Source organism: Furipterus horrens, unplaced genomic scaffold, assembly GCF_987537825.1.
Source record: "Furipterus horrens unplaced genomic scaffold, mFurHor1.1.pri manual_scaffold_5, whole genome shotgun sequence".
NCBI lineage: Eukaryota > Metazoa > Chordata > Mammalia > Chiroptera > Furipteridae > Furipterus > Furipterus horrens.
Window position 1 is genome coordinate 91,926,870 of NW_028327175.1, and position 21,463 is coordinate 91,948,332.

The window sequence follows — 21,463 nt, forward strand, 5'->3', positions numbered from 1 at the left end:
CAAAACTCATATTCTGGAAAATTATTATCATTTTTTAATATTTTTGAGTAAGCTATTCTTTCACAGAATACCTGTTGTGGTAATTTCTAAATCCTCCCTAAGTCAGTTATGCTTGTTTTTCAATTTGTTGGCAAGTCAAGCAATAATATTCAGTATAAAAATTAAAATATGTATTTTATAAAATATGACAGAGTGCCAACTTCTAATAATACATTTTACATATGACATTATATTTCACTTGAACTTCGCTTTACCCAATTTTAACCTTTTATATAACTCTGTAAGAGAAATAGCAAACTAGTTCATTAAGGAAATATTAAAAATAGCTGGATTAGTCCCATTCTCATTACAAAATAAAAACTGAGATACTAAACCAGATACAAAATGTTCATTGGCTCTTCCCAAATCAAACCATTAAATATACAAACCAATACAAAACTCTTCTAAGGTTATGACTCCACTTTCATATCAAGTTAAAAGAATTATAATTTCAATTAAATTCTTCAAAATTCAAAATGAAGACATGCTTTTCTTGGAGTCAGAGTCATCGCTTAGATGTGTAGATGCACTCCACAGCAGAGACACTCACCTTCACATTTCTGAGTAGTTTCACTCTGCTTGTGACCGGCAGGACATTTGCATTCAAAAGAGCCCACTGTGTTGATGCAGTTTCCTCCCTGGCACACCCCCGGAATAGCTTGGCATTCATCAACATCTATGAGAAGAAAGCATTTTAAACATAAATACCACTGATTTTGAGACTATCTATATCTATATTTATACCTACATCTGTATCTGTACCTATAGGTCTTTAATGTATAGAAAAAATTCAGCTGGTCTCAAGAGAATGGTGTGAGCAGTGTCAGGACCCCTTTGTATGCATAATTTTTTATTTATGTAAATGGTACATGAATGTTATAGGTTTCATTTTGTTTTCTGATTTTTCGCTTTGAAATTTTATTTTTAAAATCCATCCATGTTGTTATATGGACAACAAATTTCTAGCTTTGACTTGCTGCTGAAGAACACTTCTGAATATTCACTCTCTTGGTGACAAGCACTCAGTATGCCCCCACCTTCTCACCACCTCACTAAGTAATACAATGAATGTCCCTGTTATGTCTTTCATGGAGTTGAGTGAACATGGATTTAAGACTCACTGATCCTTTTGTTGTAGACCCAGAGCAGAATTACTAGATCACAGGGTAGCTATACTCCCAATATGAATAAATAATGCTAATGGCCAGAAAGCCCATTGCAGTCTTCATACCACCAGCAACCTACACACCTACGAGTAGGACACAACCCTCTACTGTTATTGGAGATTCTTGCGTTTTCTCTTCCCAGCCAGCACATGATATAACTATCCAGTGCCCTAATTTGTTCTGGTCTTATAATTGTAAAGGGATTTTAATTATTAATTTTAGTTTTCATATTTCTAAATATTAATTACTATATACTTGTTAGCTTTTAGATTTCCTCATTTGAAAGTTGTCTGCTTATTCATTAAACATTGTTCTATTGAGGTTGCTGTATTCTTTTTGTAAATTTAAAATCTTTTCTGTTTTAAATATGGCAATTATGTTCCTCATCCTTTAACTGTCTATTAATTTCATCCATTTAAAAATAGATATCCTTATCATTGACAAAATTAAATTAAAGGAACTGTAATAAAGATTTTTCAGACAAATGAGTGCTGAGACTATACAAGAAATGTTAAAGAAAATTCTTCAGGAAAAACAAAAATGAGATGGAAATTATGGTCTACACAAAAAATAAAAAGCACTGGAAATTATAAATATGTTGATAAATATATTTATCACTTTAAAAGACTTAAAGGTAATTGGTTGTTAAAAATACTAACAGCCATAATAACAATAATGTATTCTGGAGGTCATAAAATACATAGAAGTAGAAAGTATAACCACAATAGCATGAAGGATTGAAGGGGGAAATGGAAGAATACATAATTTATTATGTTTTAAGTGAAGTGGCATAATATTATTTGAGAATAGGCTGTAGGAAGTTAAATATGGAAAGACAAGCACATTAAAATATAAACAAAGAGGTAGAGCTAATAATCCAATTGCATAGATAAAATGGAATACTAAAATATACTCAATCAGACTCATAGATGGAGAGCAGATGACAGCTAGTGAGGTGGAGATGATGGGGGAGGGATTGAACAAAAAAGAAAAAGGACTCATGGACATGGACAGCAGTGTGGTGACTGCTGGGGGAAGGGAGACTAAATAGTAATGGAAAAAAATACAATAAAAATTAAATTAAAAGAAATTACAGACAAAAAATAAAATAAAATAAAATACACTCAATCTAACAGAGGCAAGAAAAAAGGAGAAATAAAGAATAGGTGGGTCCTAATATTTGAGAGGGGGGGGATAGTTAATTTTTACGAACCAGGGGTATGGACTTGGGGGGGGTGCTGGGGGGAGGGGAACAAGGGGGAGAAAATTGGAACTGTTGTAACAATATAATCAATAAAATGACAACAAACTCAAAAAAAAATAAATAAAATAAAATAAAATGCTGAAAAAAAAAAAAAAGAATAGGTGTGATAAACAGAGAAGAAATAGGAAGATTTAAACCAAATAATATTGATAATTACATGGAAGGTAAATGGTATAAACAATCCAATTTATAGGGCTGAGATTGTCAAATTTAATTTAAAAAGGCAAGGCACAATTTTCTTATAGGCAATAATGTTGCTTATAAGAAAACCACTTTGCAAGAGACAGCTTAAAAAGTGAAAGGGTGACAAAGATATATCATGTTCATTAATAAAAAGAATGCTGAAGTAGCTGTTAATATTATTGTTAATATTATACAATGTATTCATCAAAACAAGAAATATCACCATGGATATAAATGGATATTTCATAATGACAAAGGGCTCAATTCATTAAGAGGACATAACATGAAATGTGTATACACAAATTATAAACTGTTAAACACCCAGAACAAAAAGCGACAGAACTGAAAAGAGAAATAAACAAATTCACAATTATCGCTGGAAATTTTCACATCATTTTCTTAGTAACTAATAGAATAAGTGGACCAATAAAATTAGCAAGGATATACAAGTATAAGATCTAAATTATACTTTCAACCAACCTCTCCTAATTTACATTTATAGAACATTCCACCCAACTTTAAATATTTTATTTTTTTACTTTTAGAGAGAAGGGAAGGGAGAATGAAAGAGAGGGGGAGGAACATCGACCAGTTGCCTCTTGTATGTGCCCCAACTGGGGATGAGGCTGCAACCCAGGCATGTGCTCTGACTGGGAGACCTTCCACTTTTCACTCTTCAGGTCAACACTCAACCAGCTGAGCAACTCTAGTCAGGGCTCCACTCAACTTTAGCAGATTACACATTATTTTCAAGAGCACATGGAATATTTATCAAGGCAGACTATATTGAGGCCATGTAAAAACACTCATTTAATATAAAATGATTAAAGTCATCCAAACTATTTTCTGTAAACACAACAGAGTTAAACTAGAAATTAATAATAGAAAACATCTGGGATATCTCCAAATATTTGGAATTTAAACAATATACTTTGAAATGATCCGTGGGTCAAAGAAGAAATCACATGAAAAATTAGAACACATTTTGAAAGGAAATAAATGCACAAGGTACCAAAATGTGTGGGATGCAGGTAAAGTGGTGTGTGGAGGTAAATATGTAGCATTAAAATGCTTATTTTATGAAAAGAGAAAGTTCTAAAATTGCTGATCTAAGTTTTTATATTAAGAAATTTTCAAAAGAGCAAATAAAGCCTAAAGTAAACAGAAGCAAAATATAATAATAATGATGAAACAGAACAGCTGTCAAACAACAAAGATAATAACCAAAAACTTGGCTCTGTAAATTAATAAAATTGACAGATCTCTACCAAGACTGATCTAAAAAAGAAGACAGAGGAGAAATGAATAATCAATATCAGGAATAAGAGTAGGTGCAGCACTACAAATTCTGTAGAGATTAAAATGATCAAAGGAAATAGTATTAACAACTAACTCTATGGCACTACATTCATCATCTAAGACAAATGTACGAATTCCTTAAAAAACAGAAAAACTAAGGCTCACTCAAGAACAAATATATGATATGAATAGACGTGTCTATTAAAATAATTTAACTCATATTTTAAAATCTGCACAAAGAAAACTTCAGGCCTAGGGGGCTTTACTGTTGAACTCTTTCAAACACTGAAGAAGAAACAACAGCTGTTGTGCACAACTTCTTACAGAAAAGAAAAGGGGACGCTGCCTTACTCATGTTATTGAGCTAACATCACTCTGACATCAAAGCCAGACAAATACATTATGAGAAAAAAACAATAGAATAATCTCTTTTTGGAATAGGCACAAAAAAATTCTTAGCAAGTCAACTTTAGCAATATAAAAAAAATTAATACATCATGACCAAGTGGGGTTATCCCAGGAATGTAAGGTTACTTCAACACTGACACATCAATCAATTTAACTCATTATATTAATAGATTGATGAAAACATGATTATCTCATAAATGTCAAAAAAGCAACTGACAGAATTCAACACTCATTCATGATTTTAAAAAATCTCAGTAAACCAGGAGTAAAAGGAAACTTTCTCAACTTGATAAGGAGCATGTACAAAATACTACAGCTAACATACAATCATATATTAGGAAACATCCTTTGATTTAGAGTTTCTGAATCTGTCATTTTATATCTATGTAAATTTGCCTTAATTTCTCTCTGTGTAAAGGATAATAATCTCTGTTTCAGTGTTTTGTCATGATAAACACTGTATATAAATATAAACATAATATATGAGTATATGCAAATGTTTATTATTCAAATTTGCAAGCTAACAGCACATTTACTAATATTGTATATTTAATTACAAAATAGCATATGCTCATTGTAATAAATGGTAATTATACAAAATTGTTAGCTGTCTGTTCTCTCACTCTTACAAGTTCAGAGTGGTGGTCTGTTTAACACAAGATGGCACTCACATGCTGTTCTGCATTTTTCTTTTTCTAATCAAAAAAAGATTTTGTGGATGCATCTCTATGTCAATATATACTGATTTACCCTATTATTTTTTGAAAAGCCCACAAGTTTGGTGTATGTTAGTGTGTAAAAAGAGAATTCAAGCCTACAAAAGTTTAGCATCTTTATTATTTCTTCCTTACTTTAGCTATCTGTCTATAAATCTGATTACAAGGGTCCAAAATATTTTTTACACTAAAATTACAGTAGATGTCTCTTTAAAAAATTTAAAATTTTTTATTGAATTTATTGGGTGACATTGATTAATAAAATTATACAGGTTTCAGGTGTACAATTCTATAACACATCACCTGTATATTGTATTTTGTAATCACCACCCCAAGTCAAATCTCCTTCCATCACCATTTATCCCTCCTATACCTTCTACCAGGGTAACTCTGAGTAGGTGACAGCCTAAGCAGTCAGAGTAGAACTCTTACTCAGGTGTCTTTCCTTGATTAGTTCTACCTGCTCACAGAAAATGCCTCCCAATACATCATCCAGAAACAGGGTTCTTATCACCAGTTTTGCAAAAATGTTGATTGAATATAATTACTATGAACACTGCTGTACTACCACGTAAAAATGGTCTTAACTGAAACCCATAACAAAAGGGCCAAAAAAAGTGACAAAAATTTATATAGATCTAAAATATCAACCATAATCTAATCTTGGCACCTTTACATTGTTATTTTTATTTCATGTGCCCTGTCAGACCACAAAAAGAGTCTTATTAAAGGATATCTGATCCAAACAACAAGCAACTAGAATGAAATATATGACAAAAAGTTTATATATTGAACAGTTTAATTCAGAACATTCAAACCACATTATTTTTAAAATGTACTACATTTCTACCCTCATTACAATGTGGTAAAAACATCCCTAGAAACCTCTTTTCCTGGCAGATAAATCAGAGAAAGAATATCATGGTATAAGCTGAAAAATGATGCCAAACCTATAAATCCCTTAATACTGTTCATAAAATCGTTTGACTCCATATTTAGTAGATTCAGTAATTTTTCAAAGGAAAAAGCAAACCAACTTTACATGGTTTATTTTGTAATTGCCTAAAAAGTGTTTTCCTCGAATGAAAAATAAAACCTTTATATTCGAAGTATCCTAGACTACACAGCTATACAGAATTAATTTCTTTAGGTAGGGCAAGTTAATGGTTAAAGAAGGAAATTTTAAAGAAATCTTATAGAAACAATCAACTTGAACCTAGAGGCACATACAAGCACTCTCTATAAAACTAAAGAAAAGCAAGCTTCAGACCTTTAAATTATGTCAGAGTTCCTACATCTTCAAAATGAGAACATAAGCAACTACTAATGTCTGATTAGTTTTCCACTGCCCAGATGACTATACAGATGTATTTCCATTCACCCCTTCAATTCAGGCACAACATTATTATTTTTTTACATGTTGAATTACTTCAAATTATATATAAGAATTTTATGGAATAAAATTAAATCTTTTGAAATTTAAACCTTATATAATCACTTCAGTTAATGTCTGTAAGGTTATAAATGTAACAAAGCAATAATAATTCTAGTTCATGAACTCATTTATTTTTCCAACTTCTCTAAATAAACTTGATGTAAAAGATCAAACTGATTTTATTATATAAATTAGTATTAGATGGCATATTATTTTTCATTTACATTAAAATATGAAAAAATTTGTGTACTGATACAGGCATATAAAAATGGTTCATTTAATTTATATCTGTGAGCTAAGGACCAATTCCTATTACTATATTTAATAGTGAATGGTTTTGAACTTTGCCTGTCACCAAATTAGATTCACTTTTAAAATGTAAGTTCTTATATTTACACCCCATAGATATTCATACATAGTACTTATATTTCTATAAAAATAAATGTTAGCCATATTGGTTCCACTTTTTCCATAAAAAGGAATGCCAGTCTTTAAGTACAGCAATAGAAGAACAGGTCTCTCTCATTCTGAAATCTGAAAAATAACAGGGTATCTTGGCAAGGAGGGTATCAATATGTTTGTTTCAGCCAGAATACCTGAATCCAAATCAATAAATGGTCATCCCAACAAGCAAATATTGGTAACTTACTACATGTAGGACTCTTGTAATAAAAGGAACAGAGCATAGTTCTCTCTCAATCTTCCTTATCTCAACAAATGTCATCATCATTTATCTGTTGTTAAAGTCAGAAACCTAGAAGATAAACTCCATTTCTCTTGTCTCACTAATCTCACGTCATTCCATCAGTAACAAGTGCTTACTTCCCAAATATATCTTGAATCTTCCTTCTGCCTGTATTCTGGTTTCAACCTCCATCATATACCACCTGTACTATTGAGGGAACCTTTTTATGCTCCCACTCTGGTCCCTTTAATTGATACTCTACAGAGAAATGAAAGCAATTTTATTTAAATATTAATCAAATCAAGTACAGATGATTACCTCAGAAGTGTGTAGACATTGCCACACTGTTTTTTGGTATGAGTTGCTCCACAAAAGTTTGAGAGGAGTTGGGATATTGCATTTAAAAAAAACTTGCTTATTCTTTCTTATCCCCACAGGATTCTCTTTACCTTTTCTTTTTGATAAAGTTTTGTCCCTTCCAATCTTCAGATTGAAGCCTTTACCTGTTTTAGAAAAGTTTTCTATTTTATCTTCAAGCATTTTTTCAGTTCCTTTCATCTGCTTTCTCTAGTCTGACTTCATTATGTATCAGTTTCTTTATAATCACTCTTTACTGTTATCTGACATTGATTATTGATTTCCTTAGGCTTAACCACTGTCACCACGCCCTGGCTGGTTTAGCTCAGTGGATTGAGCGTCGGCCTGCGAGCTAAGTGTCGCTGGTTCGATCTTCCAGTCAGGGTACATCAGAGAAGGAAAACTCTGACTCCAAAAAACCTCCGCTGCCTTGCGGCATACCTCTTCAGAGGAAAGGCTAAGGGAGTAAACCCCGACAGAAAATCCGGAGCCGGAGTCCCTAAGGCGGTTTGATGTTGTAGTCAACACCGGCAACTCCTGCGGCGCACCTGAAGCCAAGCTGTATCGACTCCATCTTTCCCTTGGACCCTTCAGCTGCGAAGAGAGGGGGGGTCTGCTGCATGGGCAACAGCAGACCCTCCATATTACCCTGCCCAGGCTCTGTAGCTTCAGCGTCATCGCAAGATGTCGATTCAACACGGGAGGAGACAGATACCGTGTCACTCCCGAGTCGGACTGCACAGCCATTCTCGGCGGTGCAGATAGACTCTTAAGAAGCTACACCATCATCTCTCGAGACGGACGGCTGCCGACGACGAACCACTGTCACCAATTCTTTTCAGTTTTATGTATGTTTCTATCTTTATATGTATATGGGGTCTGTCCAGAAAGTATCCAGCCATGTACTATGAAAAATAGGCATTTATTGAAGAAGATACAAGATACAAGAAACATTGTACATAGGACAATTACCCCTTACTCCCTTTCAAAGCAGGCACCTTGGGACCTCACACAGTTCTGCCAATCAGCATCAGCTGCCCATCATGTTTTCCTGATTCTCAACGATGGTCTGAAATCTCTTCCCTTTCAAAGGTAATTTTAGTTTTTGGAAAAAACCAGAAGTCGCAGGGTGTCAAATCTGGGCTCTAGTGGGGCTGAGTCACCTGGGTGATTGATAATTGGCCAACAAACTCTGCATGAGATGTGATGCATGAGTGACTGCATAGTAATGATGAAGCTGCCAATCACCACTTGCCCACAGCTGAGCCTTCTAAATCATCCAAATAATTCCCATGGAAGAACGGTTCAAGTTTAACACTTAACACTTGAACAATCTGATAAAGATTCGTTGCTCTGCTTAGACATTTTTAATGTGAAGGCCACACAATACACATGATCATTCAATCACTGACTAGTACAGTGAAGTCATCATTGTTCATGCATGAGCATTCCAGTCCGCGCTCCTTGGCTGCCAGGTTACACCAACGTCACACAAACCATTATTATTACATTAATTTTTTCTGGACAGACCTCGTACATGCTTTATTTGCCTTTCACTAGGCAAAGATTTAGATCCTTTTCAATTTCTTTCTTGAGTATTATCAATTCATTTTTATGTCTGATTGTCTTTACTGAACTCATAACTCTCTTTTGACTACTTTCTATTAGAAGACCATAATTGTTTTTCATTTCTTTGAGATAAGAGAGAAGTATATGAACTTGGTATTTATTTGGGAATTCTTCTTTAAAGCATATTCATCGGCCTTTTCTTTATGATCTTTTCTTTTTTCCAACTTTATTTTATTTTATTTTTTATGTAGGCCTTTCTCTTTATTATTCTTTAAATGGTGCTATTTGCTGCTGAAGCAACAAAGGGGATAGCCAAGTGGAAATGGATAGGTTTGAAAACTTCTATAGGGAGGTACTAATTGAAAGAGTGTCTCACCAAATTCCCATGTCCCGCCCCCACCCCAACCCCCCAGTGTATTAATTTTCAACTTTCCAATGGTGATGTGGCTCCCACCTTATGCCCTTTCAGATACTGACTCTTGGAGTTGCTCACTAGTGGTTCTTATGTCCTCTTTCACCTTCCCTCTCCTTTACCTCAGAGAGTGCCTCTGGGCTGAAAGGCTTGGGTAGTGGATACTAGAAATGGCTTGCCTCCAAAATTTTTCTTTCTACTATCCCTCCTTTACTCTGAGGGTCTGCCGTAGACCTATCTCTTACAGGGACAGTCTCTAACTCTCAAATAGAACATCCATAGCCACTTAATAGAGTTTCAAGGTGCTGATACTCCCAGTAAATGCTTATAAGATTCTCCTTGTCCCCGTGACTTCCCAAAAACTGCATGTGTTCATTGCCGCTTTTAATTAGGGGTTGTACAACTTTAATTTAGAATGCTTCGTTTCCTATTATTCATTTTCTCATTAATTTTTGTCAAGTTAGAAGGGGAATATTCTGCTATTTTAAATAAGAATTTCTATAATCAAATATATTTTAAGTAAAAGTTTTGTACTGTATTGGAACAACTTGTATTCATACAATACGAATTAAAATTCAACTTAGTAATAATCTAGTTAACTTAGTCAATGTAGACAGCCAAGATAAACTTACCTTTTATAATTTATCCTAATCAAATGAACCAAATCTCCTTTCACTCAGTGCTATATAGAAGGCCTATAAATAACTTTCTACTCTGGGCATCTTACTCTTAGTCTACAACTGAGGAATTGGCCATGCCTACCTGATTTAAGCTGAGACTAAACTTCTACATTTTTCATGAGCTGTCCAAGTATAGGAATTAAATGTTTCTGTACACTAATACTATTGGAAAAAAACACACAAACCGGCACTTGTTTTGCAGGGAGCAATTTAGGATGTGTATTGCCATTTCTTTATTTAAGTCCTATCTCATAGCTTAGCTAGGGCCTGACTCATGGTCTGTCTGAATTCCATGCCTCTATGTTGTCTGGAATGGAGCAGAGGCTCATCATCAGTCTATTAGTATTGTGCATGATAAAGCAAAAGATGGGATATAATGAGCAACTTTCTTTTGCCATTTTCATTTGAAAGCATAATTCCTAAAAATCAAATAACAAATTAATAATCATGTAAGTTTAACATATTTTTAAAATGTAAATGCACACTGTTCATTTGAAAATCTAAAAGAACCAAAGTCAAATGCTAATCTTAAGTAAAATACTTTCTAATTAGAGTAGATTCATCAGACTGAAAAGATTAAAAAAGAAGAAATTACTTATAGGAAAAATAACAAACATATATACGTGGCAGTTTATGATATTTTTAAATTTGTAAATATTCTTGGAAAGGGGCCTAATGTCAATTTTTAAAACTTTGTCATTTATTTTATGACAGTTTAAATTTTAAAACCTATGTTAGTTAACTTTTACTGTATAATAAGATGCAAAAAATATGAGATTAAATATGGATTATATGTAACACAAGGACTAGAACTGAAATGGTCTCAATATGGAAGGAGTCAAGAATCATTATGCCTAACCTCATGGCACCTAGGAATGTCCACTTTTCTGACACTGTTTATTTTAGGCCAGGAAGTCATTATGGCAATAGCTATACTGACTACTTTTCTTATAGGTTAATTTTTGAAAAATATCATCTTAATTTCCTGTCAGCCCTTATTCTGCAGTTATTCTGTTTATCACATGCTCATGTTTCAGTCTCTCATAAGCCACAGACAAGGCAATTCTCTAATTGCATCAGCTATGAGATAACATCATGTTTTGAACTTTAGAATGTCCTCCCTTTGTTAATATGAACCATGTTTTAGAACCAATATTAAGCTATCTGCACAGCTGAAATTTATTTTTAACTATGAAATGTTCATTTTAAAAGATCACTAGTATAAAAAGTATGACATGTACATATGTTTTATTATGTCATTTTTTCATGTCCTATATCTTCCAACTTAATTTGGCAGCAGTATTTGGGAAATAGTCTAAGAATTTAAAGGGAAAAATAAAAGCACAGTAAGATGTAGCCTTAAAATAGTCTGAGTGAGGATTAGTATTGAATTGAGAACTTTCTGACTATACTGTGATTTTGAAATAAAGCAGATCTTTTTAAACTCGTTTTTCCAGACATCTTAACCATGTGGCAAATTTCATTTCGCTCCTGTTGTTCTGTTAATCCATTAGACATTTTTAGGCAAATGAAGCCCAAAATTTATCCTTGGTGCATAAACATAAATAAATAAGCCTTCAGACATTACTAATCCTGAAGAACGTTCAGAAAGTTTGAGATCAGATCATTTTTTAATAACCATGTTCTGAAAACTGCAGCTCTCTGACAAAATAACAAGGTGAAAAAGGATAAGTGCAAATATAGAAGATGAGGAGAGTCAATAATCTGGCATGTTCGGTTCAGGTTAAGGGCTTTTTTTCAATTTGAAATATTTTTATGAAAAGTGTTTTTTGGAAGTATTTTAATTTTAAATCCATTTATTAATTCAAAAGATACCTACTGAGCATCAACTGTATGTTAGGCACTGTTCTAGATGACTCAGAGACATTAATGAATAAAACGGATTTCTGCCTTAATGAACCTTACATTCTAGCTGGAGAATAAAAACAATAATGATAATAAATAAGCAAGTATATTAGAAGGTGAAAAATGCCACAGAATAACAAAAAGTGTTAGTCTAGTAAATCTAGTCAGTATTAATCTAGTAAATCTATACAGTACTACATCTTTAATAGTAATCTATGTAAGTTATATGGTTATCTATATACAAATCTAGGAAATCTATGTATAGTGAATATTATATAGTTTATAGTGTAGCTTATCTTCCATAGAAAAAGTTGTTGCTTTATCAGGAACTATATATAATCAGACTAGTAGTATCAAATTGAGGCTTATGTACAAGCTCCTCAAACTACAATTCTCATCTGAGTTTTAGGACTGGCTTTCTGTAATGTGCCATTTACATGGGCTGAGTAGATAACATCTCTGCCTCTGACACAGATTATTCACATCAATATGAAAAACTTCAGATCTAACTTTGTATATGATTTAGTTATAGCAAATTAACCTAACTCCCTATGTCTCAAATATGACTAATACCATTTCTTCAGTAATACAAAAGCTGTATTCTCAGCTTTTTCTCAGCTCTAAATATAGGTTTAATACATATGATATCAGAAAAATAGCCAAAAAAAAAAAAAAAGGGGGTGGTAAGCATGGTGGTGGCTGAAAATTAAAAGTACTTATCCAGTAAGTACTAACAATTTTTGGCTCCTTGGTTTGGAGTTTACTGTTGTAGTATCCTCGGGATCCCAATTTGGCCCTGATATATAAGATATTTGTCAGAATGTGGTTGGAAAGGTTTCCTGTAGACAATATTGTAACCAATGAGGTTACAAGCTCTGAAATAATCATGGAAGAAGTTCACATTTTGTTTCTAAAGACATTATGAATTACACTATGGGGCAGCTCTCTTCTCCCTGTTGCCTGGACTCAGGTTCTCATATCTTGAGTAAGATTAGAAAAAATGAACAATATGTTTTTCCTGCGTGTTAATATGTGTATGGTTTGAGGGGCCTTGGGAGGGAGCATGTAGTGCCAAGTGGATGAAGGCATGGTATGGTTTATCTTCTGATTATATTAAGTACTTTAAATTCTTTTTAATTTTCCCGGATTTTTCATATTATCGCTCATTTATCCATTTACATAAAGAGTTGAAAAATAATTATTTATTAAGTGGCCAAAAGACAAGCCATCTCAAGGCAGGCTTGCTAATGAAGCCCCTCCTGGAAATGCTGCATGGTTAAAGGTCACCTCCCATAGTGGCCAATCCTCCAAGTACAATGAAAGAAGATCTGACACGTGGGTGACTGTACATAGGTGGATGGCTAACTCACCTTGGCAAGCTCCGGTACGGATGTTGGGAATAAAGCCCCGCCGGCAGGGCTGAGGCTGGGCCGGACACATCTCACAGGGGTGGCCCCACGCTCGTCCAATGGTGGCACAGCACAGAGTCTTTGTGCAGACAATGCCTGTCAGCTGCCCTTGGCACATCTGGTTGTTGACCTGAGTGAAACATGGGCCTGTCCTGTAATCTGGAATGCGAAAGAAGATGAAAAGATGGGTTTTAAAATTACACACCAATCTTACACCAGTACTTCCAAATCCATAAAACGGAGGCTATTTCTTCTGACTAAAGCATCTAAAGACAAGAGGCCAGAAATTTTCATTTTAAAAATTCATAATTTTTCAATCATGAGACTTCAGTGTAGTCTACACTAGACATTGTAAATGGGTGGCTGAGGGCTGTGTCTGGGACACAGATGTGTTTTCTTGGCCCGCATAAAGTTTCAAAAGAATTTAAATTAGTAGCCAACATTTTTTAATTGGGAAATTTCACAAGAAATTTTGACTTCTCGCTTTTCTTGAAAAGCTGGAAGTTCTGGCCATGCTAGGACTGCCAGGCTTCATGGCAGTGATGGAATGAAGTGTGCCCTCTTTATGACACTACCGCCCCAGCCATGCCCATCACTCCTTACTCATTCATATTCCCCACCTGCACCTGCTTTAATGACTTCTCTTTTCCTAGCAAAGATTTTCCATCCTTACTAGGTAAATAAGAGTTCAAAAAATCAAAACAGAACCAATAAAGATATAGCCTTCCATATAACAAATATATTTGGTCAGTCTAATTTGTTTATAAACATTTAGTTTTAACAACTTGATTTTTGTTTCCATGTTGGTCTGTTACTTCTATGTATAGTTCAGCTGTCTAGAAAGACAGTACTAATAAGGCTCATAGTCATTGATTCTTTCCAAGTTAATATTATATGATCTCCATTCTCTAGAGGATGATTACACCATTGCTCAGTGATAGAACCGATGATGATAAAAACATTAGCAAATATATGTCATATAGGATCTGCAGGCAGCCTCTCCTATGAATGTTAAGGATGGTCTATTTAGATCCCTGCATCTCACAGTGTGGACCATGAACCAGCAACATAATGCATCACTTAGGAGCTGATTAGAAATTCAGACCCAGGTCCCACTCCAGAATCACTGAACTAGAATCTGCATTTTAACAAGATATTCAGGAGATCCACATGCACCTTAAAGTTTAAGAAGGACTAATCTAGACTACGGGCAACCTGAAAGCTAGGCATCCCTACTCTATCCTTTTTCTTGCTATAATTCATTTCAATGAACCTTGCAGACTAACAGTATGTATTTATTTAAGCAGAACTGAGTCATTAAATAGTTTTTGAGTGTTGTTTTGAAAAACACAGAAAACCAGAGGTCAGTTTCCTGAAGACTTTAGACTAATTAAATGATCCCCTTTTGTTATAGAATTACACAGAAATATGTGGAAAAAATTATTCCTTTCACAGAGATTGTATGCATACAGTTTATTAACTCTTGGGAATGTACTAAAATACATGATAATCAAGATTTCTTGACAAGCTCTAATGCAAATTACATAATTCCATTTGAAGAAAAAAGCCAGACAAGTTTATTTGAGATTTTTGTAAGAAAAAACAATCTCACATTCAAAGTAGGGTCTTGTTTTGTTTGTTTTTTTAAGTATATTTTATTGATTATGTTGTTACAGTAGTTCTGATAATCTTCCCTTTGCTCCCCTCTGCCCAGTACCCCCATTTCCTCCAGCAATCCCACACTCCTTAGGTCATGTCCATGGGTTGTGCATATAACTTCTTTGGCTTCACCCTTTCCTATATTATTCTTAACTTCCCCCTGTCTATTTTTTACCAACCAATTATGCTTCTTAGTCCCTGCACCATTACCCCATTTCTCCCTCTTCCCCCTCCCAGCTGATAACCCTCCAAATGATCCCCATACCTATGATTCTGTTCCTATTCTGGTTCGTTTAGTTGGATTTTGTTTTCAATTTTTAGATTCAGTTGTTGATAATTGTGAGTTTGTTGTCATTTCAGTGTTCACAGTTTTGATCTTCTTTTTCTTAAGTCCCTTTGACATTTCATATAATAATGGCTTGGTGATGATGAGCTCCTTTAGCTTCACCTTGTCTGGAAAGCACTTCATCTGCCCTTCCCTTCTAAATGATAGCTTTGCTGGATAGAGTAATCCTGCTTGCAGGGTGCTTTTCATCACATTGAATACTGCTTGCCAGTCCCTTCCTGCCTGCAAAGTGTCCTCTGAGAAATCAGCTGATAGTCCTTTAGGTACCCACCTATAGGCAACTCTCCACCTCTCTCTCGCTGCCCCCAGGACTCTGTCTTTATCTTTCTCCTTTGGCATCTCAATCATGATGCGTCCTGGTGTGGTCTCCTCTAGGTCCAGCTCGCATGGGACCGTCTGTGCTTCCCGTACTTGTATGTCCATCACCTTCGCAAAATTTGGGAAGTTTTCTTCATTTTTTCAATTCTTGCCTCCTGATTCTGCACTGGTTGACTGATTTTTTCTTCCTTATGTTCCAAATCATTGATTTGAACCCGTTTCCTTCCCTTCACCATTGGTTTTCTATGGATTTTCCTTCATTTCACTTAACATAGCCTTCATTTCTTCTCTTATGTGGTTGCCGAACTCAAGCATATCTGTCAAGCCTGTGAGCATCTTTATCACCAGTGTTTTGAATTCTGCATCTGTTAGGTTGTCTATCTCCTCATCTGTTAGGTTGGCTATCTCCTTGTCACTTAGTTCTCCCACTGGAACCTTGATCCGTTTCCCCTTTTGGGCCATACTTCTCTGTCTCCTCATTCTGACAGGCTCCTGTGTTTGTTTGCCTCCTCGTCCCAGATAGAGCTGTTGCTCCTGTTATGTTGTAAGGGGTGGAGCCTTAGGGATTCATCAGTACAGGGTGACCTGTTTCACCACGTTGTGACGCTGTATGTGGGGGAGGGGTCCGAAAGGGAAGAAGGCCGCCTGCCCAGCACTCGCCCCTTTTCCAGTCACCTCTCCCACTTCCGCACCGGACTGGCGCCCCTCTAGCTGCTGCCCTGGATGTTGTTTTCAGAGTGGGTGGGTCTGAGGACATTCTAGGACCGTGGGGGACTTTAAACAAGCGGACTCTGCTGAGACCATCAGTTTCTGCCTCCACCCCAACCCCCACTGGTCTGCACAGTCAGAGGCAATGAGGCTTGATTTTCCCCAGTGCTGAGACTTGGGCTTCAATGTCCGGTGAGGAGCTGGAAATGCTCCCCAGGTGTCCCTCCTGACTTTTTAAAACATGTGACTGCATTTTCCGCCGGCCTGCTGCTGCTGACGCTGCTGTCACTGTCGCCGCTGCCACCACACCGCATCCTCTCCACCCTGGTTCTGCCTCTCCTACCTGTCTGGATGAGTATTTCTTCTTTATATCTTTGTTTGCTGGACTTCCATGCAGTTTGATTTTCTGGACCTTCTGGTTGTCTCTAGTTTTGAGGTAGTTGTATTCCTTCTTAGTTGTGGAGGGAGATGCAGTGTGTCTGTCTATACCTCCATTCTGGCAGGAAATCTCAAAGAAGGGTCTTAAGAGTCAATAATGTTGATAAGATTTCTATGAAAAATTGTTATTGGCAAAAATCAAACTTGGATATAATTTAACATTCAAAATGCTAAGCCAGAAAGACTTAGCTATCAACTAAATGTTACAAAATGACAAAAGTCAAAACTTAAAACCACATAAAACCTCTATGTTTAATGAAGAATGAGTCTTTCTCATATAGAGGAAAAGAACAATATAGGAGTTTAATATAAAGAAAAAATATAAAATAGATAACTTCTTTAGCAAGCTCTTTTAACGTTCTGTTACTCTGCAGCTGAACTTCAACAAAAACAGTTCATTTTAATCCCTTACATAAGAACAACAGATGTACTGGCTACAAATCATGTTTCTGAAAAAGACAATCTTTGTAGTATACATGTAGATATGTCAACCTTATAAACAAGCATGCTTCCTACACCACCATTTTAAGCCTACTCTATTTTCCTCCAGTCAACAGATTATTTTGCCATTTTAAATAAATATTAGATTCACAATAACTTAAATCCTGAAAACTGAGGAAAAGTCTGTTCTTCACACAAAAATAGATTCATGCATATATACCTATGTTGACATTCTATATATTTTTAGGATTCCCAGAGAAAAGCCTACATAGCTTCTCTTATAATCCCATCCTTAAATAAGTCAATTTGTCAGGAAATTCATTCCTTCTTCTAACTACATCTTCTTAAAATTATGTCGTTTTAGCTTCTGGTCAAGATGGGGGCATAGGTAGACATGCTTAGCCTCTTTGTACAACCATAAAAAGAATTACATCTACCTCAAAACAAAATACAACCAGAGCTGTGAAAAAAATCTAAATGCATGGAAGTCCAACAAAGATTTAAAGAAGTAAAGCTCATCCAGACAGGTAGGCTGGGCAGAGCCAGGGAGCCAGGGCACAGAGGACATGGCAATGGTGGCAAGGCAGTAGCTGTGGCTCGCCAGCAGAATTAGCATCACACATTATAAAAGCTGAAAGGGACACCTAGGGAGTGATCCCTGCCCCAGGCCAGACTGTACAGCTCATAGTTCCAGTGCTAGAAAAATAAAGCCCCATTGCTTCTGGCTGTGAAAACCAGTGGGGGTTGGGATGACAGAAGACACTGCCCATCTCTCAGGAGAGTCCATTTAGAGGGTCTCTGTGGCCCTAGAATGTCCACAAACCCACCCACTCTGGGAACCATCACCAGGACAACAGCTAGAGGGATGCCAGTCTCTTACAGTAAGTGGGTGAAGTGACTGGAAAAGGGGTGAGAGCCAAGCAAGTGGCATTATTCCCTCTGATTTCTCCCAACATATAGCACCAAAAGGCGGTAAAACCAGCACCCGCACTTATGAATAACTAAGGCTCTGCCTCTTATGATGTAACAGGTGGGACAGCTCTACCTAAGACACAGAGGCAAACACAGGAGCCTATCAAGTTGAGGAGACAGAGAAGTATAGTCCAAAAGAGGGAGCAGATCCAGTCTCCAGTGGGAGAACTAAGTAAGAAGGAGATAGTCAACGTAACATATGCAAAGTTCAAAACACTGGTAATAACAATGCTCAGAGAATTGACTGAGTACAGCAATGCCTAAGGGAAGAAGCGAAAGAGACACTAAGTAAAACGATGAAAAATCCACATGAAGCCAATAGTGAAGGGAAGGAATACAGGGTTCAAATCAATGTATTGGATCATAAGGAAGAAATAAACAGTCAACCAGTACAGAATGAAGAAACAAGAATTGAAAAAAATGAGTGGAAGCTTAGGAACCTCTGTGACAACTTTAAATGTACCAACATCTGAATCATAAGGGTGCCAGAAGGAAAAGGGGAAGAGCAAGAAATTAAAAACTTATTTGAAAAAATGAAAGAAGACTTCCATAATTTGGTGAAGGAAATTGACATATAAGTCCAGGAAGCATAGAGAATTTCAAACATGTTAGACCCAAAGAGGACCACACAAAGACACATCATTTAAAGACACATCTTTAAAGATAAAGAGAAAATCTTAAAAACATTAAGAGAAAAGAAGAGAGTTTCCTACAAAGGATATAAGACTGACAGCTGATTTCTCAAAAGACACTTTGTAGGCAAGAGGGGACTGACAAGAAGTATTCAAAGTGATTAAAAGCAAGAACCTACAACCCAGATTACTCTACCCAGCAAAACTATCATTTAGAATGGAAGGGCAGATGAAGTGTTTCCCAGACAAGGTAAAGTTAAAGTTGTTCATCATCACCAAAGCCTTATTTTATGACATGTTAAAGGGACATATTTAAGAAAAAGATCAAAACTATGAACAATAAAATGACAACAAACACAAGTGTCAACAAATGAATATAAAAAACAAAAGCAAACTAAGCAAACAACTAGAACAGGAACAGAACCATAGTATGGAGAGCATATGAAGGGTTATCAATGGGAAGGGTAGAGGGGAAGAATGGGGGAAATGGAGCAGGAATCAAGAAGCATAACTGGTAGGTACAATACAGACAGGGGGACACTAAGAATAGTAGAGTCAAGGGAGAAGCCAAAGAACTTAAATGAATGACCCATGGACATGAACTAGGGGTGGGGAGTAGGATTGCTGGAGGGAAGTGAGGTGCTGGGCAGAGGTGGGCAAAGGGGAAAAAACTGGGACAACTGTAATAGCATAATCAATAAAATGTACTTTAAAAGTTATGTCATTTTAGTCTTGTCTCTTTAGAGAAAAGATGTATCTGGACAAGGATAGCTGTTTGTCCACAGCAAATGACCTTTCGTGTCAAAGGCTCTCATAAAGTCAACCTCAGACTCTCCTTTCTGGGAACAGAGTTATATCATCTCTTATATCTTTTGCTTAAATTTCCTTCCAACTGATTACTTTAAAATTTAAACTTATAACAGTACCTACTTATTCAAGAATCACTAAAAATGTATATGAACAAATATTAGATATTGAAAAGGGATTTAAACTTCCTATTCAGATTAAAACATTCTTTTCCAAACTTCACACTATTTTAATTATGATACATGCATTCTCTTCATCAAGATTTCATCATGGGCCAAATATTGTATACAATCCTAATCATACATAGTCAAGGACATACTTGCAGTGTGTTAGTAAATTATAAAAGCAGAGAACTTCTTGTCATTTGCTTAGCTGGAGCCAGTTGGTTGGAAAGAGATATTGTGCTCATTGTTATATGACCAGGAAAATTAGCTTGTGAAACACAAATATTGCTCTTCGGATATTCTAATATCTAAGTGAGGTGTATCATGTTAAATTGTTTTATATAATTTCACTTTTCTTCACCTTAAGCAAATGGTGCAGTAGGCAAATTCATCAAAAGATTTGGTGCGTGCTGCTTCTTTTTATTTCAAATAATTTCATTCAGGTACAATTTACATGTCATACATTCACGTCTCTTAAATGTACAGTTCAATTGTTTTTAGTAAATGTATTGAATTGCACAACCTTCACTACAATCCAGCTTTGGTTCTGGTTTGTTTCTTTTGGTTTTATTTTGTTTTTGGCTTCTCAGCAGATATTTACTTTTATGTTTAAATTATAATTGACATGATATTATGTTAGCTTCAGGTGTAGAACAAAGTGATTCAACATTTATATACCTTATGAAGTGATCACCAGGACAAGTCTAGTAGCCATCTGTCCCCATACATCATTAATATGATAGTATCGACTATGTTCCTTAGGCTGTACATTATAACTCCTTGACATAATTTGTAACTGAAAGTGTATTCCCTATGCTGTACATTATAAGTCCTTAACTTAATTTGTAACTGAAAGTGTGTACTGCTTAATCCTTACCACAATCCGATTTTGGAACATTTGCATCAGCCCAGAAAGATTCCTTGTGCCAACTTCCAGCCTCAGTCATCTACTAATTTACTTTCTGTCAGTGTAAAATGGCCTCTTCTGGATAATTTATATAAATGGAAGCATATAGTATGGTGTCTTTTTTGACTGACTTCTTTATCTTAGCAAAGTGTTCTTGAGGATCATCCATGCTATGGTATGGGTCAGTAATTCAATTCTTTTTATTGTTAAATAGTATTCAACTGTATGGATGGACGATATCTGCTAATCAGTAATCATTTGCTGGGTTGTACGGTGAATGCATGTGTAATTTTTTAAGACACTGCTAAACTGTTTTCCAATAAAGCTTTGCGATTTTACATTCTTTTTTTAAAATATGCTTTATTGTCTATGCTATCACAGTTGTCCCAGTTTCTTTTCCCTTTCTTCCCCTCTACCCAGTGACCCACCTCCCTCCAATTGTCCCCCCTCTTAGTCCATGCCCATTGGTTGTGCATATAGTTCTTCTCAACATCTTCCTTATCTACTCCCCTCCCTCTACTATGCTTCTTAATTCCTGTACCATCTCCCTCCCTCTCCCCCTCCCCCACTGACCTCCCCCCAG

At 35.7% G+C, this 21,463-nt stretch overlaps 1 protein-coding gene across 2 annotated transcripts in view; it reads right to left on the bottom strand.

Moving 5' to 3' along the window:
* Positions 1 to 21,463, bottom strand: part of FBN2 (fibrillin 2) — a 276,567-nt gene that overhangs the window by 162,334 nt on the left and 92,770 nt on the right. For both annotated transcript variants that reach the window (XM_090279079.1, XM_090279078.1), the window contains exons 6-7: positions 13,450 to 13,647; positions 590 to 715 (exon numbers count right to left, since the gene is read on the bottom strand). In XM_090279079.1, coding sequence (XP_090135205.1) covers positions 590 to 715; positions 13,450 to 13,647 — 324 coding nt within the window. The remainder of the gene's footprint in view (positions 1 to 589; positions 716 to 13,449; positions 13,648 to 21,463) is intronic.